The sequence below is a fragment of the Vombatus ursinus genome, unplaced genomic scaffold (assembly GCF_900497805.2).
Source record: "Vombatus ursinus unplaced genomic scaffold, bare-nosed wombat genome assembly UNPS02007284.1, whole genome shotgun sequence".
NCBI lineage: Eukaryota > Metazoa > Chordata > Mammalia > Diprotodontia > Vombatidae > Vombatus > Vombatus ursinus.
The window spans coordinates 4875536-4901293 of NW_020947062.1; the positions used below are offsets into that span (position 1 = coordinate 4875536).

Here is a 25758-nt window from a genome sequence, read left to right on the forward strand (position 1 = left end):
TGTGTGTGTGTGTGTGTGTGTGTGTGTGTGTGTGTGTGTGTGTGTGTAAGTACAATAGAGAAAAGTCTTCCCAGGAATGTTGTTGGGGGGCAGGGTGAGTGATCTTAAGAACAGGGCAACTCATAGGGCGGCTTCCCTCCAACAATTCCGACAGGCCTCAATGTTTAAATACTGGAATCCTGGAAGAATTAGAAAGAAGGGGGGAGGGAGGAAAGAAACCTCAGAAGTTTCCCTGCCATAACACTGTATTGGGCTAGCCTTTCCTGCTCATCTTAACTTAGCTCTGCCTCTCTCTTACACACATGCAACACGTAGGACTCCCTTACCCTCTCAGGTTCATGCTAGATGACCCTGTCAGAGACAATGGGAAAGACTGGGGAGAAAATTCTATGGGACAATGTTTAGCCCCAGTGCGCGTTTCCCTTAAGACTCCATAATTTCTTACAGGTTCACCTAATTCCATGTTATTACAGCTTACGTAATCCTGAAACTGCCCTCACCTACCCATGATGCTTGAGCCTTGGGCGTTGTGTTTGTATCTCAAAGGAGAATTAGCACTTCGGAAGAGTATGTTGTTGTTTCTTCTTTTAAAGAGTCTTAAATCAAGTCCCAACTGTAGCACTAATTCCTTGTGTGATCTTAGGGAATTCACTCTGGGCCTTGGTTTCCTCATCTGTAAAATGTTTCACCAGATCATCTTTTAATTCCTTTTTCTAGTTCTTCACATCTAAAATGAAGGATGCTGGACTAAATGGTCCCTAAGGTCCTTCCTTCCAGCTCTAGATTTATGATCTAAGTTGTAACATTACTAACAAGAAAACCGCCTTTCTGTCTACCTAGACATCCCAATGTCTTGATTTCTCTAGCCTAAATACCAGAGCAAGGAAGCCCCAATGTCACCAATTCTGAGGACAACCACACCTCAATGTCCCTCCCTCTGCAATGTCAACTCCTTTGGAAGCAAAAAACACTTTGCAAAATGTTATAAAGGAGTTGAACTCATTCATCTGTAACCCCAAACCCCTGGGGCCTAATTTCAGTATTCTTACCAAATTCAGATCACCAGCTTCACTGACAATAAGCTTCGATTCACACAGCCCTGTTCTTCCTGAAAAGAAACATGATGTCCTGGAAGTTGCAAGCTAAAAATACTACTAGCCTTTCAAAGCTGGTTTACAAAAAAATGAAAAAGAGGATTATAGGCAAGTATGTGTCCTGCTATTTTTAGACTCTATTCGACTGTTAATTTTTTCTTATATTACTCACAGCAGACACTTGAGAAATAGACACCCTCCATCCTTAACAATAACAGGGTTCGAACTTGGGGCTAATAAGGGAGCCCTTGCCCCCTCCAACTTAATGATACCAGTGATGATTTTTGCCACCAGCCAATGGCTTGGGGTGTCTTACTGATCATAATACGCTGAAGCAAGTAGGCTCACAAAGTTATTTTCAATTAAATTAAATGCAACATATTTATTAAGTACCTGTTGTGTACAGAGCAATATGCTCATGTGAATACAAAGTTAAGCTAAGCCTAGTCCCTGCCCCCATGGAATTTAGAGTCCAGTAGGGAACTAAGACAGACAAATAACTATAACATACCATATTATAGGATTAATGATTATTTCAGAGAAGTGTAGAAAAAAGTCACATGAGATGGATTTGGGGGAATGGGGAGATTATCGCCAATAAGGGGCATCAGGGAGGGCTTCATAAAGGAGGAGGTATCTAAGATAAGCTTTAAAGAATAAGAGTTTTTAAAATTTTATTGATATCTTTCATTCTTATGTAATTTTTTTCATTATTATTATTACTGGTGAGGCAATTGGGGTTAAGTGACTTGCCTAGGGTCACCAGGTAGTGTCAAGTGTCCAAGGTTGGATTTGAACTCAGGTCCTCCTTACTCCAGGGCTGGTGCCCTATCCACTGTGCCACCTAGCTGCCTCTATGTCATTTTTTTTGCAAGTATATCCCATTCCCTCCCCTAAAATGGGTAGGAATTAAATAGAGGAAAAACAGAGTGAGCAAAGACAGAGTCAGGAAAGGGTGTTATGAATGCAATATACACAAAGAACTAAATTGATATAGCTGGGAACAAATTTTCAGATATTTGTTCCCTGGAGATTAAGTCCATCAGTGTTAGAGAAACCAAAAGGAAGTATGCTCACGCTTGTTCAAAGATGAACTTCAGAACAATCAGGGCTAGCCAGAGATAGACTGGGCTACCATGGCAGGTAGTGAGCTATTCATCAAGAGGGTCTTCAGGAATCTGGATTGGCACTTTTGAGAGTTGTGGAAAAGGAAATTCGAGCCTGGGCTAAGAGTTGGACTAGATGACTTCTGAGGCCTCTTCCAGTTTGGAAATTACTCAGTTCTAAGACTATAAACCACAATGAGAGAAGCAATATAGCCAACCTTGAATCAGGAATACCTGGGCTGAAATTCTTCCTTTAACAACACCGTGTGTATGTTTTTCCATGGGCGCGACACTTAAACTTTTCGGTGTCCCAGACAATGCTCTAAGTCTATAAAATTTCCTGGTGAATTGTTGATCTACACTTATAGAAGGAATTTCCACACTGGGAATTCCCTGTTCCAGATGAAATCACCACCTAGACAAAAACAAAATAAACAAAAATCCCCACTCTCATTGTTTGAAAAATGAAGATTTAGGGCACCAAATGGGATAATTTCTGTCTAGCCTTGGGTTTTTATTAGCAAAAACAATAATTTTTAAAGTACAATTTTATGGAAAGATTTTAAATGCCCTTGTCTCAGACTGATATGTGATGCAGTTAGTGCATTAACTTTTTTCTCAGATTGTAAGATTTCTGCTTTTTTTGGCTGAAATTTTTAAATGGAAACTCTTGTTACAAGGATCTAAGGCCAGTTCTCCTATGTTCAGAGGATCATAGATTTATGGCTGGAAGGTCATATATATAATCCAAACCATTCATTTTATATCCAAGAAAACTGTGGCCCAGAGAGGTTATGTGATTTGCCCAAAGTCACGCAGTTGTTCAGTAACAGAATTGTGAATAAAATGAAGCTGATCTGACTCCAAACCTGAAACCCTTGCCACTACATACAGCATTCTGTCCTCTCTTGCATTAATTCCCACCTATCAGTAAAATAAAAGGCTACTTTTGTAGAAGGCATCCAAAGGGGAATACAATCACCCAGGGTTATGGCTCTGGTTCAGCACACTAAGTGGAGGTAATGAACAGGAAAACAAACAGTTTAAAGGAAAAATAAATCTATATAGTTTGTATTTTCATGAGTCACAGACCAGACAATCCAAAACCCATGACCATGCCCCTCCCCAAAGACGAAAGCTATCAGTAACAAATTAATGCATAGATATTCTAAAGTAAAGGAACTCTCTCTCTCTCTCTCTCTCTCTCTCTCTCTCTCTCTCTCTCTCTCTCTCTCTCTCTCTCTCTCTCTCCCCTCCCATCAATTTCTAGGTGAAATGGGCCAGCCTTGATTATGTTTGGATAAACTGTATTTCATGGTTTAGACTACTTGGATTTGATTGTAAAATATGTACCACACACCAACTCTTCCACCCTTAAGCCCACCCCAGAAGACCTGAAAAGCTATGTTTTGTTGCAAAAAAAAAAAAAAAAAAAAAGCCCTGCAAAAAAAATAAATAAATAAAACACCTCAAGTTTTCAAAGTCATGAAAATTATTTTCTCAAGTAGAAAAAAGTAATGCTACAGAGCAATTTAAATTATGTGAAAAGATATAAAGGAAACAGCATTGTCCTTGAGAGTCAAAAATCTGAGTTCAAATTCCGATTCTAAGAAGTTGGCATTTATTAGCTGGGTGACTGTGAACAGTTCACTTCAAGGAACCTCAAAATCTCACAATGGGAAGGAATTTCCAGGATCATCTGGTCCAATGCGTGCCTGAACAAGAATCCACTCTAAAACATTTCCAACAAGTGGCAACCCAGTCAGTCTTAATAAGTGCTAAAAAGGATTTATTAAGCATTTTACAAATGCTTATCAGTATTTATAAAGCACTTACTACGTGCCAGGCACTGTGCCAAATGCTAGAGATACAAAGAAAGGCCAAAGACAGTCCCTGCCCTCAAGGATCTCAGCGTCTAGCAATAGAGACAATATACAGGCAGGATAAACTGCAAATAATCAATACAGGGAAGGCATTGAGGAGGATCATGAAAGACGTCTTGTGAGATTTTAGCTGAGCCAGGGAAGCCAGGAGGTACAAATGAGAAGGGAGAATTCCAGCCATGAGAGGCAGCCATTGAAAATGGCCAGAGGTGGGAGAGAGCAGCTAGACTGCACAGTGGATAGAGCATCAGATCTGGAATCAGGAAGACTCGTCATCGTGGGTTCAAATCCAGCTTCAGACACTTATTAGCTGCGTGACCTTGGGCAAGTCACTTAAGCCTGTTTGCCTCACTGTAAAACAAACTAGAAAAAGAAATGGAAAACCAGTATCTTTGCCAAGAAAACCCCAAATGGGGTCAGAAGAGTCAGTCATGATAGTAATGACTGAACAACAAGATTTGGGAGATAGTATTGAGTTTGAGGAAGAGCAAGGAAGCCCATATGACTGGACAGGAGTGAGGGGTGGTATAAGAAGACTAGAAAGGTAGGAAGAGGCCAGGTTATAGAGGGCTTGAAAAGCTGGGGGTGCCCCACTACTACCACCTAAGGCAGTCCATTCCATTTTGGGTATGACTCTAATTGCTGAGACGCGTTTCCTTATGTCAAGCCTAAATCTGCCTTTACTCCAAGTTCTGCCCAAGGAAGCCAAGCTGACCAAGGCTAATGCCTTTTCTATATGACAGACCTACAGAGACAGAAAGACAGTCTGTGTTTATGTGAATTCCATCCCCTCACCCCCTATACCTCCCCTTTTCCAAACTAAACATCCTCATTTCCTTCCAGCAATCTTGTATGCCATGATTTTTATAGCCTTTGCCATCCTGATTGTTTGCCATCATCTCAATAAGCCTTAGTTTTTTCATCTGTATAATAGGGATTATGAGCATACTTGAACCTCACAAAGCTGTTGGGAAGGAAACATTTTTGTAAGCTGTAAAGGTGAGTTGTTATTATTATCATTATCGCTAGTGGTGCTAACAAATAAGACAATGAAAATCATGTTTATCCTACAATATTCAGTGGATTTTCCATATGAACCTTAAGTATAATGGTCCAATAAGCACAATCTTTCATATAATCCTAAAAGAGCTGTCTTATGATACAGCACACATAAAACTTGGGTCAGAAGTTATTCGATAATTAAATCCTTTTACCATACCAGCCCTTCTATTGTGAATTAATATTACCAGGCACTCATATGCCAATGCTCATACTGATGATAGTCTTTTGAAAAAAAAATTTCAGTGTCAAAATGTCCATCAGATATCATATCTGTCTCTTTTTTTTCTCCCCCTCCTTCCTGTTCTCTCTCTCCTCCTCCCCTCTCTCTCATCCACAAGTAATATTTTTTTTCACCCACTGATTAATTAACTATTGATTGGCTATCAGAAAGTAAGTTTTAGTTCTATTTGGGTTCCCACCCTTCCCCAAAAGACACAGCCTACATGAAAACGACAATACTGAAGGAATCCCCCAACAGATTGGTGAGAGGAAACCAGGGTCAGTGTTGGCTGTAGAATTAGGAGACCTGGATCTGAACGCTTTTGTGCTGCTCCTGACTACTACTGGGAGTCATTTTATCTCTCTAGGACTCAGTTTATCTACAAAATGGGAAAAACTCATTTATAAATACATTCCTACTAAATGCACTGAGGACCAGGTAAGATAATGTATATAAAAGCTCCCTATAAACTTTCAAAGGTTAGAGAAGCCTAAGGGATTATGTGTATACTCCTAGGTGGGGCCTGCTTCATCCAATTACAAACTGAGTCTGAATCCAATTAAGCAAACAATATTTATTAAGCACTGATCATGGGCACTATAGTAGGTACTGGGAATACAAAGACAAAAAAAAATCTAGTTCCTGCCTTGAAGGAAAGCATACATTTTACTGAAGAAGATGAAAAATGGAAAAGACGCTTTTCCAATCCTGAAACTATAGGCTTTTGGTATTGTGGTGAGGAAAAGATTTGACCACTATGCAATGCTGGTGATCCATCCAGGGTTAAGAAGGAATCTTGAAAATCCTGGTAGGGGTTTTGAAGTCCTGGACAAGAAAGTCAATACCCTAGGGATACAGGTGTTATTTTCATCATCAATTTCCATTGACAGCAGATTTGGAATTTAATAATAGTTAAGAAGGGGTGTCTGAAATAGGATTTGTATCTTTAGACTATAGCTTAAAACACAGTCTTGCAAATCTGATTCAAAAGTTTCAAACTAAAAGGAGAGAGGAAAAAAGAAAATCAATCAACGAGTATTTATTAAGTGCCTACTATGTGCTAGACACTAAACTAGTCTCTGGGGATACAAAGAATAAAAAAAATCCCTACCTAAAAGGAATTTACATTTTAAAAAGAGAGAAAGACAAGTATTTATATATTATATGTATATACATATGTACGTATATATAATATGTGTGTGTACACACATACACATATATAAATTCATATCAAAATACATGAGGTATAAATATAAAACGAATAAATACAATTACTTGTAAAGTGGTTGAACACAAGGTAGTTTGAAAGAGAAGTCACAAGCACTTGGGGGTATTAAGAAAGGCTTCAAGCAGAAGACACTATTTTACCTGTCTTAAAGAAAGAGAGGGACTGTGTGGGAGGAAGAGGGAAGCAAGTTCTAAGCATATAGAATGGCCAGTGCAAAAGGCATAAAGACTGGATATGGACTGTCAGGTATGTGCCTACACAAGTCTACCAAGCTAGATACCACAGAGAAAAATGGGTAAAAAACAGGGGGTATGGCAACAGAAATGTACAGAATTCATGGAAGACAAAAATCCAGAAATGCTTATAGATAATGGGCAATAAATACGATGAGAAGTAATATGGAGGGCAACTGGATGAAGATGAATGAAAAGAAACATTGAAGTGGCATTGTGGGAGTATACTACAAACCACTTAGACAGAAGGAGGAAATAGATAAGCGTTCCTACACTTCAGTTTAAAATAGGGAAGATACGACTAGTCATTAGTTTCTGTGAAAGAAAAAATCTGGTGAACCGTAAACTCAATATATATTGACAGTTTGATGAGCTACAAAAAGAAAGGAATTTTGTACTCTTTTTACCAAAGGAATTGTGAAACTTTTAAATCAGATTTGCAAGACTGTATTTTAAGCTATAAATGAGTACGGTGATAGTCTTTATGTTGTGACGGGACAGGCCTGGAATACTATGCTCATTCTAGGTGGTACATTTTAGAAAGGTCATTGATAAATTATCCAGAGAGCTGAGCATGATGTTAAGGGACCTCAATATAAGGCAATTTGAGGATGATCTGACGAAGGTAGAGATGTTTAGCTGGAATATGGAGGATCAAGAAAGATGGGGCAGAAGAAAGGTAATGATTGCTAGCTTCAAACACTTAAAGGACTGGGAAAGGAATTTTTATTCTATTTGGCCCTAGAGGAAAGAATTAAGAATAATAGGTGGAAATTGAAGAAAGGAAGATTTTAGTTTAATGTAAAGAAAAACATTCTAGAGCCCATGGAATGGGTTCCCCTTCATTAGTTGCCTCTGAGCAAAGGTTGATAGACTATTTACTAGGGATGTTATAAAGGGAACCAAGTGGTCTCTAAGATCCTTTGATTTGTGATTTCTGGGTGAAAATGACACATTTGCCTAAGGGTTTATGTTCATTAATACCAAGGTTCTCTTTTGTAATGACTGGAACTAAGAAGAGGTTTTGTTTTAGATAAAAGAGGCAAAGATCACAGGATTTAGAGCTAGATGGTACCTCAGAGATCAGTTAGTCAAAGCCCCACACCTTACAATGAAGAAAACTTTGTTCAAATGACTTGTCAAAAGTTACACCATTAGCTTTCTCTTGACTTTGTCTACATAGGAGAAGAAACCATGCTGTGCGTCTTCCTAATTACCATCTTAGAAATGAAAGGGACCAAGAAAGTCAAGTCTAATCCCCAACTTGAAAGATGAAGAAATTGAAGCCCCAAAAGTTGAGCTGACTTGCTGAAGGTCACCCAACTATTTTAAGATGGAATTCTGGCTCCATCTTTGTCTCTTGGCTCCTGGGCCAATTTGATCTCCTTTTAACCTATTGCTCTTCACTCAGATCCCTCCCAGAAAGAATACACGTTCCCACATCTGTTCCTACTCTGAATGAACAATGGCACGCTCAGTGCTGCAATTCTTACACTTCCTCTCTGAGCAAGGTATGCAGTCTTGAGAAAAATGTATCTATCTCTTACAGACATATGGATGTCCATAAGTCCATATGTATGTGCCTCTTGGATGTATTCAGTGAAATGACTGTAAAGTCAAAAACAAGATCATACCATTGGGGAAAAAAACAAAAAAAAAACCTCAATATGGACTGTCATGTTTATAAATAATACAGTTTCAGTCATTTGAGTTTCTTCTTAACATACATCCCACTCCTCTTACCAGAAGGTCCCTGTTTGATATTTACAAGCTATGAGCAGCCTTTTGACCAGAAACAACCATTGACTATTATATACTTATAGTATATACTAATGTATACTCATACTATACTCGTAGCCCAGTACAAGAATGGATGACAAGGTGCCTCAAAGTCAAAATCATCTCAAGGGGAGCCTGATGCATTAACAAGTCAGCTTTGGAATCACAGAAATAAGACTGTACCAAAGAGCCTTGAACTATTTTAAATTCATGCATTAACAGGGACATCCTGCTAAACATGGTCTGGTGATACTTTTGAGGAATCTCCAATGATATCAAGGTGTGCTGGGAAATTCTCCCTCTTAATCTTTAAATAAAGTCAATTTTATCAGATGGAGGCAAGTAGGTAGTTGAGGTAGATTGAGCACTGGATCTGGGGTCAGGAAGATCTGAGTTCAAATCCTGCCTCAGGCACTTACTGGTTGTGTGACTCTGGGAAAGTCATTTAACCTCTGTCACAAGTCATTTAACCTTTGTCCCAGTCCCCTCATGTGTAAAATGATGACAATAACATCTACCTCCCAGGGCTGTTGTGACCAATGAGATAATATTTGTAAAAATGTCTCAGAAACTTTAAAGTGCTATATAAAATACTAGCTATTATTATTAATTTTTAAAACAAACATTAATTCCATACAGGAGTGAGCACTGTTTGTAGAGAAAATCCAAGAGATCAATTAGACATCAAGTATTTTCCTGGAATCAAAGACCCACCCCTGAGCTGGGTAGATCCTCTATGTAGGGCTTAAGAAAAGACATTATCTAAGAATTATACAGGATAAGAAGGCACGGTGGGATTGTCAGTCAGTCAATGAGCATTTGTTAAGTGCCTACTATGTGCCAGGCACAGTGCCAAATGCTCAGGGGAGAGGGGTTCAAAGAAAGGCAAAAGACAATTCCTTCCCTTGAGAAGCTCACAATTTAATGAAGGCAATACCATGCAAACAAATTATAAAAATCAACAGAGTGAAGGCACTGGAATTAAGGGAGACTGAGAAAGGCTTCCTGTAGAAAGTAGGATTTTAGCTGGGACTTACAGGAAGCCAGGGAAGCCAGGTGACAGAGATGAGGATGAGGAGGGAGAGAGTCCCAGGCATAGGGATAGCCAGTGAAGACTGTCAGTGAAGACCTAGACATGGAGTGTCCTGTTCACTGAACATCATGGAGGCCAGAGTCATTGGATCACAGAGTGTGTGTGGGTGGGGATGGGGGTGGGGTATTAAGTGGGGGGAAGGTTATGAAGGGCTTTGAATGCCAACCAGAAGATTTTATATGTGATTATGACCTACTACAGTGGAAAAAGTTCCCACAGTGACTGAGAACGCAGATTCATCAGAGGATTAAGATATGATGTAGGGGTTCTCTTGGTCTCAAGCACCATCCTGTCAATTTCTTGCTTGCCAGTAGAGGAAGAAGGGAATGTGTAGGATAAAGGCAGACCAGAGAAGAAAGATAAGGCAGAGGCCCAAGGAGACTGACTGGCTCCTGACCCAAAGGACAAAGGATCAGAGATGTAGGATGTCAGACTCTTGGTCACAACTGGCTGAAACCTTCAGAAAAGACAGCACTCTTGTATCCAAGTTTGTACCATTTCTCCCTCTGATCCAGAACTCTTATCTTCATCATCTGACTTTGGACTCTTATCACCATTTCGATCTTCCCCTGATGCAGGGTGCAGAGGAAAGAGTGTTAGACCTAAAATCATATGACCTGGGGTCAAATCCCAGTTCTGTCATTTATTATCTATTTGATCTTGGGCAAGCCACTTGACTTGTGTAGGCCTTGGTCCTTCATCTATAAAAATGGAAGGGAGGGACCACAAGACCTATCTGGCTGACAACAATCAATTCAATAACATTTGCCATGGGCTCTCGACATTCTTGACTCATTTGTGTGTGTCTGTGCGTGTCTGTGTGTGTGTATGTATGACTGAGTATAGCATGAATGTAATAAATTATCCTCTCTCTCTTTTTGGTTGGAAAAGTAAAAAGTTACAATGCTATGCATTTTAAGAGATAGGGATGAAGGGAGGGGTATGCTATTAATTGTTAAACAAACAACTCTCCCCCCCCCAAAAAAAGTCCCCATGACACACTTTTAAGTTTATTAACATTTCTCCATCACTTTCTTAAGTCTAGACAATCAACAAAACAATAATACAAGGCATGACTTGTAGCATTTGCCTATTTCCTAGGTGTAAATGCTCACCCTGAAAATTAAACAATCAGCTTAATCCCAGATGGTCAAAGCTGGCTCCGGCACACCACTGGTTGGAGGTGTCATGAAATCAAACCAATCACAGGATGTCAGAAGTCTCAAAAGAATAGGAATCATTGTCACAAGGGATGGTGCAGCTGAGGAACTGAGAAATAAGGTTCTTAGCCTCCCAGGCCAATGGTGGAGGGGACACATGGAAAAGGTAGTTCAGAGGTATAATTGACAGAGGTTGGGGAATGATTGCCTATTAGAGGTGAGAGAGAGGAGGATCAAAGATAACCCAGAGGCTTTGAACACAGGATACTGAGTCAGTGGCGTGACAGAAATGGGGAATAATAACAAGTCATCAACAAAATTGGTTTAGAGGAAAGATGGTGAAAAGCAGTTTGAGACAAGTTGATTTTCAGAAAGCATAAGAGCAGTAGCCACGTGGAGGCAGTTAGGAAAATAGGCCTCAAGTTCGGGAGAAAAGTCAGGGCTGAAGAGGCAGGTTCCTCCTGAAGGGACATCTCCTGTACTTGTCTATCACTTTCCAGCCTCCTTTAGAGAGGCAACATGTAACAGTCTCAATTCACTATCTCTGTTGCCGGTGACCATTGCTGCTTTTCCCCATCCAGTAACTGCTTTAAAGCACTGCGTACAGCACTGCATTAAAAATTAATTACACATGCTACTTTATTGATAGTGCATAATGTAATGAGCACCAGCTGTGCTAAACATCCAAACTCTTTTTAAGACAGCTATAAAAAAAAAACTGCATTTCCAAATGCTTCTCCTGTCAGAGGAGAAAAACAGCAACATCTTGTATGTATTTGAAACAGAATTCTTTGATTCTGCCCTGTGCTTGGAACGTTTGAAGGGTCTAGCCTCAGAATAGTGAAATTAAATCTAGTTAACTCTCTATATGTGGCAGCAATTGCCGGCCCACCATCTCCATTTATAGAAATGTCAGAGTCACAGGATAGGGGAATCTGACTTTGAGAAATGAATGAAGGACCATAGGATGTCAGAGCTAGATGGGGCCTCAGACTCAGAGAACACAGAATGTGAGATCTGGAAAAGGGTTTTAGTACCATATATAAAACCAGACCCATCTGGAAGGGACCTTACAGATCTTCTAGTCCAATCCCCCCCCCCCCAACTCTCACTTTACAGTCAGGAAAACTGAGACTCAGGGAAGCTAAATGGTTTTTTTACCTAATGAATCCAGTTTATTAGCAGAAGTATAGGGCCTCAAATCTATGCCTCCTATCTCCCAAACCTTTGAGCTACATCATATCACCATGCATCTTTTTTCTTCAAAGACAAGTGAGGGCCAGTGTGGTGAGGGGAATGAATTTTAGAGTTAGAGCCTGGGAACCTGAGTTCAAATCCTGTATCTGCTACTTATTAACCTATGAGATCCTGGACAAGTCATTTAGGCCTTGCTGGACCTCAGGATACTAATAACTTGGTTGGATTTCTGATTTGCCTTCCAAACTCTGAATCTCTGATCCAATACACTGGATCTCCTAGTTTCCCAATCATAGAATATCAGAGTTGAAAGGCTACCTAACCTCACATATACCTGAATAAGAAACTCCTCTATAACTTGGCTAAAAAATGTATTTTGTTTTTTCAGGGCTCCCAGTGAGGAGGAACCCACCAGCCAGAGAGACACTCACTTTACTTTTGGACATCTGTAATTGTTAGGAACTTTTTCCTTACTACATGCCTACATTTGTGAGTTTCTCAACAGCAGGGACTATCCTTTGCCTTTCTTTGTATCCCCAGCACTTGGCACAGTGCTTGGCACACAGGGGTACATAATCAATGCTTATTGACTGAGTGGCCAACCTTTAATTACCTCTTTACAATTTCTGACTCCAAAACCAAGCACAGCAAATCTAATCTCTCTTCTACACAGAAACTATTAAAACATTTGAAGATAGTTATTAAGCCCTTCTAAGTCTTCCCTTCTCCAGGTTAGATCACACCAGTTTGTTAAACCAATTTGCATATGGCAAAATCTTCACTATCCTGAGATATTTGTAAAGCATTTGGCAAACTTTAAAGTGCTATATAAATTCTAGGTATTACTATTAGTGCTATTATTGTTGTTATTATCTTGCTTGCCCCACCCCACGTACCTCTCTAGCTTATCAATGTCCTTTCTAAAATCTGATGTCTATGTCCTATTACTCCCATACCTGGGCCTTTCTCATTTTTTCTGTCAGTCACCTAAAACCACCCTGTGAAATTGATTTTATACATGACGGTCCCCTTGTACACATCCTGTAGGCCATCTATGGTTGTTCCATGCATCAAGGAAAAGCACATCTGAGGAAAATCAGTCTGGTGTAGTTATGGTGGCCTGTGACTCCAAGAAGTGGGGGTGTTAGAAAAAAATACATTCTATGCTCTTTCCTTTGCATCTGTCTCCTCCCTCACGCCACACCAACATCTTAGAATAAGCCCTCATCACAAATGCCCCTGGACTAATTCAGTAGTCCTCCTAGCAGGTCTTCAAGACTGTTCCCACTTTCTCCCTCCTTCCCACACTCTCTCCTTTCATATCCTTCCTATCATCCCAACATTTATACAAAGATCTTGCCAAGTCGTTGGCAAGCTAGGTGGTGCAGCAGATTTAGTCCTGAGGCTGGAGTCAAGAAGACCTGCATTCAAATTTGGCTTCAACCACTTACTAGATGTATGACTCTGGGCAAGTGACTTCACCTCTGTTTGCCTCAGTTTCCTCATCTGTAAAATGGGGATAATAATAGCATCTATCTCCCAGGTTGTTGTGAGGATCAAATGAGATAATAATTAGAAAGCACTTAGTTTAGAGGCCTGGCACATAGTAAACGCTATGACACATTTCAGTTATTATTATTCTTTACTCAAATTTTAATTCCTTAGCCTGACTCTCAAGGCCCTCCACAATCTGATACTGTCTAACCTTTCCAGTTTTGTCTCATATAATTCATCTCTATGCTATAAGCACTGTTCCTTTGTTGTCATTGTTCCTAATGCCTGGAATGTCACATCTTAGAACAGGGGTGGGGAACCTGCACCCTCAAGGCCACATATGGCCTTCTAGGTCCTCACGTGTGGCCCTTTGACTAAATAGGGTGGCTTTTGAAGACCTAGAAAGCCACATGTAGCTTCAAGGACCCAGGTTCCCCACCCATGTCTTAAAATGTTGCTTGTTGAATTACTGCTTAACTTTGAAAGCCCAACTTAAGTGATTCTTCTTCCAAGAAGTCTTCCTGATCTCCAGTCATTAGTAATGACCTCTTCCATACAGCTCATAAAACACTTTCTTTTGTACATCTTTAATGACCTGTATGTGCATATATATAAAAATATATATGCATATATGTGTACACACGCACACAGACACAGACACACACACACACATATATATATATCTATATATATATATATATGTCTTGTATGTATGTTGGAGGTTTTTGCATATCATCTTCTCCATTAGAATGTAAACTGCTTGAGGACAGGATCTTGGGGTTTTTTTGTTCTTCTTCTTTTTTTTTTTTTTTGGCCTAGTATTCCCAGCACTCAGCATAGCGCTTGGCATAGGATATACGTTTAGTAAAAGTTTAATTGCTACTTATTGTGTATAATTCTGTACTAGATTTAATTCTGTGTGAGGTTCCTAGTTCTATGCTAGTGATTGTGAACTCCATGAGTGCAAGGATTATATCTTAACTAAACTTTTATCGCCACCTTCAACTAACACTGGGCTCACATTAGCTGATTTGAACTAAACTGTACTCAACTGTTTTTGAAGAGTAAATCTGTTATTTCTTGAGGTATCCTTGCTCAGGCAGCTTTTGGCATAGTATTAAGTGTGTATATGTGTGTGTGTGTGTTATTTTAAGCTGGGCCTTAATAATTTTCTAACATTTATTTATTCAATATATACACTATATGTAAATAGTATATATATACATATAGTATATATACACACACATATACGTATGTGTGTATAAAAGTCCATATATAGCTATATCTATCTGTCTGTCTATCTAAGAAGATTTCATATAGAAAATGGCATTTAAATTGGGCCTTAATAGTTTTCTAACATTTATTTACTCAATTAATAGAATACATACACACACAAATACATACATATCTATACAGCTAAAAGTCTATCTATCTATCTGGGGAGACTTCATGAAGGAGGTGTCATTTAAGTTGGGCTCTAATAGTTTTCTAACATTTGTTTACTCAGTAGAAAGGTAGATACACACACATGTGTATATGTGTATGTGTGTATGTATGTATTTTATTAGCATTATGCCCATACACATGTATATAGGGTAGACTTTTAGTACTGTTTATATATGTATTCATATACACACATATATAGTAGACTTCTAGCACTCTATATAAACAAATATGTGTATATGTATGTGTGTATACACACACACACACACACACCTTTTTATTAATTTAGTAAATGTTAGAAAACTACTAAGGGCCAGCTTAAATGCCACCTGCTTCATGAAGCATCCTCTGATACACATGTTCCTCCTTTGCCTCCTTTACCCTTTACTAAGCCCAAAAATGTTCATTTTTCTCTTGAACTTCCCCAGCACTCTGCATTTCTCTTAGTTCACTTCTAAATTTTCCCTTATAATTACTTGGGTTTGGGGCTTTCTCTCCCCTATCAGAGTGTACACTCTTTGATGGCAGAGACCACACCATTCGTTTTTGCATAGACCATGATAGGGATACAAAGGTCTTATACACAGTAGGCACTCAGGAAATATTTCTTAAATGAATTCATATTTTCAAATAATCTGTTTCGATAGCGAGATCCTTCAACAAAAAATATTTTGCAAGATGCTAAAAAGAAAAAAAAATAATTAGCCATGATCTCAATGCTGATGTATTTCTTTTGTCTTCAAACACGCACATATTTTCTTTCCCCCTCCATCTTCCCCCTTTTGCTATGACTCAAAGGAGGATCTAAAGCCCATTCTGGGTGGATCTGACATCTGCCTCAGAGAGAAGCAAAGACGAGGCATTGTCCAGGGACTTGATGAGTGAGGTGATTGGGGCTGGATGAGCCGGCAATCTCCACTCACATCCTCATTTTGTTTTCCATTGATCACCCAGTGTTAATCAAACCCAGTCCGGAATGAAACTCCAGCTCACTTCTAGCATGAAATGTGTGAAACATATACCATATCATTAACACAGAACTTTCCGAAATAATGCCGCTTTCGAGACAGACTGTATTAATTGCATCAAGCTTTCACATCAAGGGTGGTCTAATCTGCTGCTTCCCATTGGATGGCTCTGGTTATAAAACCAACACAAAATGAACACTGGGATATAATTGAAGGAGGAAAAAACTATATTCTACTGTTAAACCCTACTATTTACTTACAGGTATTCTTTTATCTTTATTGTTGCTTCAACTCATGCCAAGAAACCCCAGACTAGTTAAATAATACAGTAAGCACAATTTCAGTAGAAAAGTAAATTGAATTTAACTTTACAAGATTGCTCTGTGATTTTAGTATATACTAATGACTAAAACTGGCTCCCTCTATTAAATGCAAACATGTCTGCTTGCTTGAGCTAGAATCCTGTGTGTTCTTGTGTTAGACCTTGAAGTTCATGGCCCTATCTATTAATCACTCTGGCTGATGACCATTTGCTGATTATAAAAATGCAATGAAGTTTCACACTTTCTTTTCCATCTCCTAACAACTGGACATGCAAAGAGCTCAGAGATTCCTTTAAAAATAAGCACACAGATTCAATAAGAAACCTTTCCATATAGCACTGTTCGTGTAATATATAGTAACATATATTCATGTTTGAATATTATAAAGCACACAAACTGAGAATGGACATTAATTAGAATTTTTAGAGCTTAGAGGGATCCTAAACATAAAATACTAAAAATATGGAACCTAGAATGCTGGAGCAGGAAAATGACTTAGATTCATAGAATAGAGACCGTCAGAGCTGGAAAGGGCCTAAGAACCCCAGAACAGATACTGTCAGAGGAGCAAGAGACCTAAAAATCACAGAATATAAAACATCAGAGTTGGAAAGGATCTTAGAATGATAGGACACAGAATACCAGTACTCTTACAAGGCCTTCAGAGCTGAATGGTGCCTCAAATTCATAGCACACAGAATGTCAGAGCTGAAAGTGACCTTCAAATCAGAGAACACAGGTGATCCGAGCTGCAAAGAAGCTCCATGGTCATTTCATCCAACCAGTCCTTGTTCTGCTATTTAAAACCTATGTGGTCTTAAGCAAGTCACTTAACCTACACCTCAGTTTCCTCATCTGTAAAATAGAATTGCTGGTTTAGATTATATCTAAGGCTACTTCTAAATCTATGAACTTATTATCCACAATTTTACAGATAAGGAAATACAAACCCAGAACGGGACAAGCAACCTGCCTGGGTTACAATGGGTGTCAGTGATAAAGTGAGTGTTGGGGAACTGAGAAAATGCTCCAATACCAGGCTAAATGAACACACATACCTATGTTGCTTTCTCCCATAAAATCATACCCTTCTATAAATAACTGCTTACATTTCATGGGTATGCAATTAACCTATGTGAAGCATTTTTTTACACTCAGGTTTTCTACATTAATTTGAAGAGAGAGGTTCAATGCATCCTGATAAGAAAAGGGGTGAAGGATGCAAATACAGTGGCCCCCTTCCCTTTTTACACCAGACTGCATATCCTGAACAGGGGTTACTAGAAATTTAATGACTCTATTCCAATTACTAATTACACAGGCACTAAAAACACTTAAGCAAACAGCCCAATTCAAGTGACAGAAATCACAAAGGGACAAAAACCACTGGAATAGAATATTTTCAGGTATTTAAATTGATCAAAAAAAAATATCTCCCAGCAGCACTCTGTCCCAGGCTGACTTAAAGGAAAACAAAAGGAGGGAAGAAAGCTAATTATACCAAACTATTGAAGCAGCCTAGCAATCAATTAAAAACAGAAATGAGGAGGAAAGGCAGTGGTCCAATAAAGCTCATAGCAGTTGCATCCTGGGTGCCTCCTTACCATGATTGTGACAATTTCCCATCCTGAGGAGCAGAACCAGCAAAAGCCTCAAAGACTGTAAATAGCTTTATCTGCTCAGCTCTCAGGGTCATGGTAGGATGGTGCACAAGGTGACTAACAACATTTATCAAGTTTTAAATACTAATAATATCAAAGAGGCTAAACAGCATTGGGAAGTCCATAGGAGCCTGAGATAAAGTTAGGGAATCATCTGGTCCAAGCATCTCTTCTTACAGATGAGAAAAGCGAGACCCAAAGAAATTAAGTGATTTGGCCACAGTCACACATCTAATAGGAGGTGCTTATTTAGCCCTTTAAGATTTACAAAGCTAGTTAATTCTAAAGCAAGTCACTACAAATTACAAAACTAGTCATTCTTTGAACACTAGACCTCTGCTTTAAATCCAGGACTCTTACCCTACCCCCTCCCCTGCACCCGCAGTTAGGCGGCAGAGTAACTGCTTGGTAGCCTTGCTTTAAAAGGGGCTAGCTTTCTGAGAAACCTCAAACCGGGCTGAGAAAGAAACAAGGCATAATAAGCTAGTTGAGAATATGAACTAAGGTCTTTTCTGATGCGATCTGAGTAAAACTCCCAAACAAAAACCACATCAGTTGGGTAATGTCGACTCTGGCTGGCCCGGGTGGGGTGCAAGCTCTACAAAGAGCAGAAGTCCTGGCCGGATGCTAGGCTCTGTTGCTCCCCAACAGCAGGCTGTCTGCTTTCATACAGAGATGGAAGACAACACGAGGTTAAGTATATGCAAGCCTTCTTTCCAAGGGGAGATCGTGTTCCTTTCAAGCAGAACTTGACCAGCTCCTGTCATAAACAGTTAGACTGTGCTTTGATACAGTCTATTCTCTAAGTACCCTAGACGGCAGCAATAATTATAGGAAGCCATGATAACAGATCTATCTCCCCCACAAAGCTGGCATTGCCCACTTAGTGAACAGAGCATTCCCCAAATTGAGTGTACAAAACCAGAAAGTTAAAAACGAATGTACCTACACCACAAATCGCACTGAGCTGAAGCAGCAGGCTGTCGTGGGAAGAGCTCTGGACTTGAGTCAATCAATCAACATTTATTAAGCTCCCGCTATGTGCCAGGCATCATGCTAAGCACTGGGAATACAAAAATATAGCAAAAGACAGTCCCTGCCTTCAAGGAGCTTACAATCCAATGGGTCGGAGGAGATTTCAGTTCCGATGCCAGCTCTTACTGGCTATGTGACCAACCAGCAAGTCTCCAAATCTCTCTGATTATTAGTTTCTTTATCTGTAAAATGGGGATAATAATAGGTGCACCTTCAGAGCTGTTGCCAGGCTCTGTCAACCTTGAATCACTACATAATTTTGAGTCATTACTAGCATTCTCTTTAAAGACTTCTTGACTATTTTTAGTCTTTACTTTCTCCTTTTCTCCATCCACTGTCTATCATACCAGTATGTCAGAACAGAAAGAGAACAATCAGGACTCTTCTAGTTCTCTAGTGTAGATAGATAGATAGATATAGATAGATAAGGTGCTCTGTTCCAAGGCTCTTACAAACAGGGGTCAGAGCCTCCAGAACTCTCTGACAAGTACCTCAGAAATCTGGAAGTTCTATTTTCCAGTGAAATGCTGGTTAAGTTCTAAATGAATTTCACCCATTGCGGCAAGCATGCAGCTAGTGATATGGTGCTGGAGAAAGAAGAAAAGAAAGGAAGGAAGGAAGAAAGGAAGGAAGGAAGGAAGGAAGGAAGGAAGGAAGGAAGGAAGGAAGAAAGAAAGAAAGAAAAGAAAGAAAGAAAGAAAGAAAGAAAGAAAGAAAGAAAGAAAGAAAGAAAGAAAGAAAGAAAGAAAGAAAGAAAGAAAGAAAGAAAGAAGGAAAGGAAGGAAGGAAGGAAGGAAGGAAGGAAGGAAGGAAGGAAGGAAGGAAAGAAGAAAGAAAGAAAGAAAGAGAAGGAAGGAAAAAAGGAAAGAAGGAGAGAGGGAAGGAGGAAGGGAAGGAGGAAAAAAGAAAGGAAGAAGGAAAGAGAAAGAAGGGAAGAAAGAAAGAAGGAAGAAGGAAGGAAGGAAGGAAGGAAATTTGTGTATAGAGAAAGAAATCTTTACCTGGAGATTTTTTTTATTCATAGGCTCATAGAATTGTTTACAGTTAGAAGAGGACTTAGAAACCATCTAGTCTAACTCCTTCATTTTAGATTTAAGGAAATTGACACCCAAGAAAATAATAATAGCTAGCATTTATATAGCATTTTAAGGTTTGCAAAGTCCTTTATATATATTAATTCACTTGATCCTCATAACTCTGGGAAGAAGGTGCTATTATTATCTCCATTTCATAGATGAGAAAAACTGAGGCTGAGTGAGGCCAGAGTCACACAGCTAGCAAGTGTCTACACCAAGATTTGAACTCAGTTCTTCTTGACTCCAAGTCCTACATTCTCTCCACCTAGTTGTTAACATTCACAGTTGGAAGGGTCCTTAGTAGTCATCTAGTCTAACCCCTTGAAGAAACTTGAGACCTAAGGAAATTAAATGACTTGCCCAATGTCACTTAATAAATGGCAAATCTGGGGGTTTGAACCTAGGCCCTCCGACTTCAAATCTATCATTCTCTTTCCACTGTGGCAAAACCATAAAAGGAGAAATCCAAGATTCAAACCTAGATCTTTTCTTCCCAAATGTACTACAAGCTCCTTCACAATGTGACATTTTTTGGAGGTGGAAGACAGAGGTTCATTGATAAACACCAGTCATTTCTAAAACCTACCGAATCTGAATTGTAAGGAGAGAAGAGGTTTTATTTTTTTCCTTTTCCCCTTTCACTCATGGCTCTCCTACTCAGTGAGTTCTGTGCTTGTGCTAGTGTCAAAAGGCAAAGAGATGCTAAGTGGGTAAGTGACAGTGTCCACCCCTTAGCTCCTTGATAGAGCTGCATCCATTTCACACCCCGCCACAAAGAAACGGGGACCATAGCAAAGCAGTCTGCTGATGAGAAGAGATTCATTTATATCTTACTCTGGTTTGTGCCTCCCAGACCTGGGACACACAGCTGATCTGCTCTCAAAATACAGGTTGATTTCCATTAATGGCCAGCTGGAGCATGGGAAGGGGAGATGCCATACATACTGTATGACCTAATAACTATCTCCAGGCACTTTTTTTGATCTGGTTATTTCCTATGTCACCTTTCTTATAGGAAACTTTGAGACCTCTGTCCAAAGCAAATGTGTTATACATTCTACAAAAGAAAAACAAAGACTTTCAATTCATTTATTCATAGAATGTCAAAGCTAGAAGCAACCCCAGAGATCATTATACAGATGAGTAAAATGAGTCCAGGATATGGGAGAGTGGCTTACCCAAGGTCACTCAGTTAGCAAGTAGTATTTGAAGGTCTGAAATGATGTTCAAAAAGACTTAAAGATAACCTTTAATGCCTAGGGGGAGAAGGCCTGAGATTGGCAGTGGGATGGACAAAAAGAAGACCTCTGGTAAAAGCTATCCAATAAAATGTCTTGCATGTAGTAGGTGCTCCATAAATGCTGAAATGAAATTGAACACTAGACAACTCAGAGAGACCCTAGGATATCCTTTCATGGGAGGCTTCTCAGGCATGGGTACCCAAGGTGGGCATGAATGATGTCTGACAGCATAATGGAGGGGAGTGGTGGCTTCCCTGCCCATTTCCTCTAGCTCCAGCAAAGAATTTTGAAGGTACTTCACCAACTCCAGGCTCCACCCTTCCCCCAGCACACCACAGAGAAGTCTGCAAATCTTCCCACCGTACGTTTGGCCTCATTCACGGAGGTTTGAGTAAGAACGCCACTGTCCGCCTCCCCACCCCCAACTCCACCCTCTTCCCACCTCCCCCACCAGAAAAAAATGTTTGTTCTATTACCTGACAACTGACAATGGCATCCAAATGTGCCTGAAGTCTCAGTCTGACTCTCAGCCTGAGTCCCACCAACTGAGACTGAATGGCCAGCACAGCAGGGCAGGCTAAAGCAGGGTGGGAGAGAGGCCAGGGTGCGGAGAGGTGGCGTAATCACAGATGTGTGAGGGTGGGAGGAGGCAGTTATGGGAGCTGCCGGCAGCTTGGCAGGCCTGGAAGGCCCTGGAGAAAAAAAAACAATAGGAAAAAAAAAACTGGTCAGTCGGGGACCTACGTTTTACACAGATTGGGATTGGGGTATGGGAAAAGGGTTGGCAGAAATGGGCACACCTACCCTGATGAAATGAATGCATTTCTGCAGGGGTCAGCAGGTAGGAAGAAGAGAAAAGGGGGAGCCCCAGCAGCCCTTGAGGGAATCTGGGACAGAAGTTCATGAGATTTTAGAGCTGGAAAGTATAAGGAGACGGAGGCCTAGAAAGGAAGTGACTTGTTCAAGTCATACAGCTATTTAGTGACAGAGTTAAAATTGGAAGCATTCCGTGAAGAAGGGCCTGGAAAGTTATGGGGGGGCGGTTAGGGCTGTATGAAAAAGGGGGCCAAGGAAGTTAGTTGTAAGTGGTGAGAGCTGAGACAACCAGAGAGAAAACCGGAGCTATCAGTAAGGTTTGGAAAGGCCAAATCTAAAGGGAATGATCATTTTATGGTTGTGTTAATGCCTTTAACTGACACCAAACTGGGCTGGCTGGCTGGCTTTCCTCAGGCAGGGCTGCCAACCAACAGTAGACCTCACATACTCTCACAGAGAAAATGGAAGCCCTTGCCATTTGACAGGCTCCCCAGAGGTGCTGAAACCCAACTGCCCAGAATCAAGCCTCTGTGGCCCATTGTGTTTGGCTCCAACCATGCATTTTACAGGCCCCATTTTATGGGCTTTGCTCTCCTAAGTAAACCTCTAAAAAGACTGGCAAGGTCCCCTCTTCTAAGAGCCCCAAAGCTGTGACTTCTTTCCCATCCACCTGTGCTTTAGCCTTAGGTGTGGACACTCCATAATTCCCTCTTCTCATCTCCACAAAACTAGTGAATGAGCAGACCCAGAGCCATGCAGATGAAGAAATTCACAGTCCTGCCTAAGAACCACCTCCATACCACCCCCAAATCCCAGCCCCATGAAAATCAGCAAAACTCTCCCTTCTAATCAAGCAGTGTTGATCAATGTAGCCTCTCCCTCTCAAAAGTCATAGTTCCAAAGAACTGCACCTATGTGTTGCGATTGACAGCTACGTGTGAGAAACAAATGGTGATGCCTTATCCATGGCCCAATATCCAACATTTGCTCTGCTCTGCAAAGACTGCATTTGATTTTGTCATTTATCTTAAATGGCTAGGAGACCACCAGGGCAAAACATTTGTGTGGAGCTTTTGCCAAAACCACAAGTGAAGAGTCTAAATTCCCTGTGTAAAGAACTAGTTGAGCTCCAGCACATTATGGAAGTGTGGGACAGGGGAGGACTGGGGCTGGAAGGGGGCCCACTTTTTAAAGAGAAGCCATCCCTTTGTGGCTCCTGGGACAATGTGCAACTGTGTGATCTGACTACACAAACAGGTAGAGACCACTGTCCCTGACACCATATCCACATTACATTTTGGGTACCACCCTATGCCAGGCAAACAGAAATCAGATGGTTCCCAGAATGTCAGTCTGGCTCTTAGCTCCTCTCTAGGAGCACACTGTGAGATCCAGTGAGTGCCACCAAACTCGACCCAGACCAGCTGCCATGAATTCTGGTTAGAGACTATGGTGAAAGTGAAAACTTAGAGCCTTATTGACAGGTTATGGAGCTCAGAGGATCACCAAATTACAGACTTGGAGCTGAAAGGTAGGCAAGAGGTCACTTAGTCCAGTACCATCATTTTACAAAAGAGGAAACTGAGGCCCAAGGAGGCCAAGTAACTGGCCCAGCGTCACATAAGGAGCAAACGTCATAGCCCAGATGCCAACCTAGGGCTCTTCCCAGTATACCTCACTGACTCTCTGGTGCCCTTCTAGAATAAGAAGAGTAATAAAATGTTGGAGCTGGAATGAACCTTAGGTTCCTATAACTATAGAATGTTACAGCTGGAAGGACCCTAAAATGCCATAGCATGTTAAGTTGGAAAGGACCTTAAGAAATAATTTGGTCTAACCCCTACATTTTCTAAATAAGGAAAGGGAGATCCAGAATGGTACAAATGACATGACTGAGTTACTAGAAGTAGAACCAGACCTTGAACTCAGGTCTTATGATAATCAGTTCATTGTTGTTTCTACCATCCTGTGCTGTCTTGCCAAAAGGGAACTTGTTTGGCATTGTAACCTAGGTAAAAATGAGTAATGTTCTGGGGCCTCTCAGGTACACATGAAGATGAAAAACACTGTATGGTTCCTCCCTTCCACCACCACCACCCCGGAGTCATTAGATTTTACCTAAAGAACTGTCCTGTACAGAGTGTACTTGGCCAACAACAACCAAACTTTGGGCCAAGAGAAACATAGAATTACTTAACCTCAGCCCAAACTTCAAAGATTTGCCCAATGTGTAGACTCCTCCATGAAGCCCTCCCTCACCTCTACAGCTCACATAGATCTCATTCTCCTCTGAACAGCCATAGCACTTGTAATCACATGATCTCACATGTAATCATGCTTAATCATGAACACAGAATCACAGATAGAGACCTAGAAGGGACCTTAAGGGTCATGAAGTCCAACTCCCTATAGCCCAAACAAATTTAGTGACTTGCCCTAAGATCCCAAGTTCTCTGACTACAAATCTGGCCCTGTGTAGTGCTGTTTCCCCAATACTTTATTATATCTTATGTTTCATGTATGTAAGGCCCTTCATAGAACCATCAAGGAATGGTAGCCCTGGGAGAGACCTTAGAGTCTTCCTCTAGGCTAAGCCTCTCATTATACATTTGAGGGACCAAGGTCCAGAAAGGTTCAAGATCACACTTTCGAATCCAAATCCTTCTAAAGATTACAAGGTCTTTTACATACTATTATCTTTTTAATCAATTAATTATTTTTTTTAGTACCATTATCTTTATTTGTGAACATAGTAGGTGTTCAATGAAGACTTCCTGGTTGAGTGCCTGACAGATAAATCTCCTGGATTTAAGGAGGTCTGACGAGCTGCAGACCCTAATGTCTGAGATTACTGCATAGGCAATGGGGGCTCAACCAGTGTGTTACAAAGGGGATAGATAGAGTTTGGGCTGTGGGCTGGGTGGGTGTTGCCAGGCAAACTGTCAGAGTTTGGGAGGGGCCTGCTGAACAGTAGCCAAGCCCTGCAGAGCCTAAAAGAGCAAAAGAAAGCATAGAACCAGATCTGAAAGTGAAAGCCAGGCCAGAGCCCCAGGGAAGGCGGCAAATACCCACAAAATCAAATGAAGGGTATTGGCTACCCCTACAATGTTTAGCCCCTGTAGAATTAGAGTCTGAGCATCAATTTCTCCCCCTCTGTGGGTACCACCACCACCGCCCCCATCCATTTATAGGCCAGGTGATGGCTTTCTTTGTCACTGTCTCTTTGATCATTGTTAATAACTGAAAAAATCAATAGTTACTGAACCATCTCCAACCTTTGTGAACAATTTTTACAAATGCAAAGTGAACTAAAAATTAGTTTCCATCAGGAAGGGAATTATTAGAGGCAAGTGGGCATTGAGGTTAGAAAGAAATTAAATTGTTCCTTTTTCATTTTTGAAATGACAAAGAGATTATTCTGGTATCTGACACAAGCTAAAACATATGTATATATAACAATCACCTGTAATAATGATAATAAAAAAACACTTTTTAAAATTAGTGCTTTATGTATACATTGCCAGCTCAGTTTGCACTGCCCAGGATTTGTGTTAGATGTCAGTGAAACAGCTATATATCTAAAAATGAGATTGTTTCCCAACCTTATTCTAATATTCATTGGTTATTTTGCCAAAGTTCCCTTTCT

The 25758-nt window shown here is 40.3% G+C and overlaps 1 protein-coding gene across 4 annotated transcripts in view; it reads right to left on the reverse strand.

The window, feature by feature from the left end:
• Positions 1-25758, reverse strand: part of BCL11B (BCL11B, BAF complex component) — a 122339-nt gene that overhangs the window by 49392 nt on the left and 47189 nt on the right. For 2 of the 4 annotated variants that reach the window (XM_027849127.1, XM_027849125.1), the window contains exon 3: positions 21773-21988. The exons of the other annotated variants lie outside the window; for them this stretch is intronic. In XM_027849127.1, coding sequence (XP_027704928.1) covers positions 21773-21988 — 216 coding nt within the window. The remainder of the gene's footprint in view (positions 1-21772; positions 21989-25758) is intronic. 4 annotated transcript variants of the gene reach the window in all.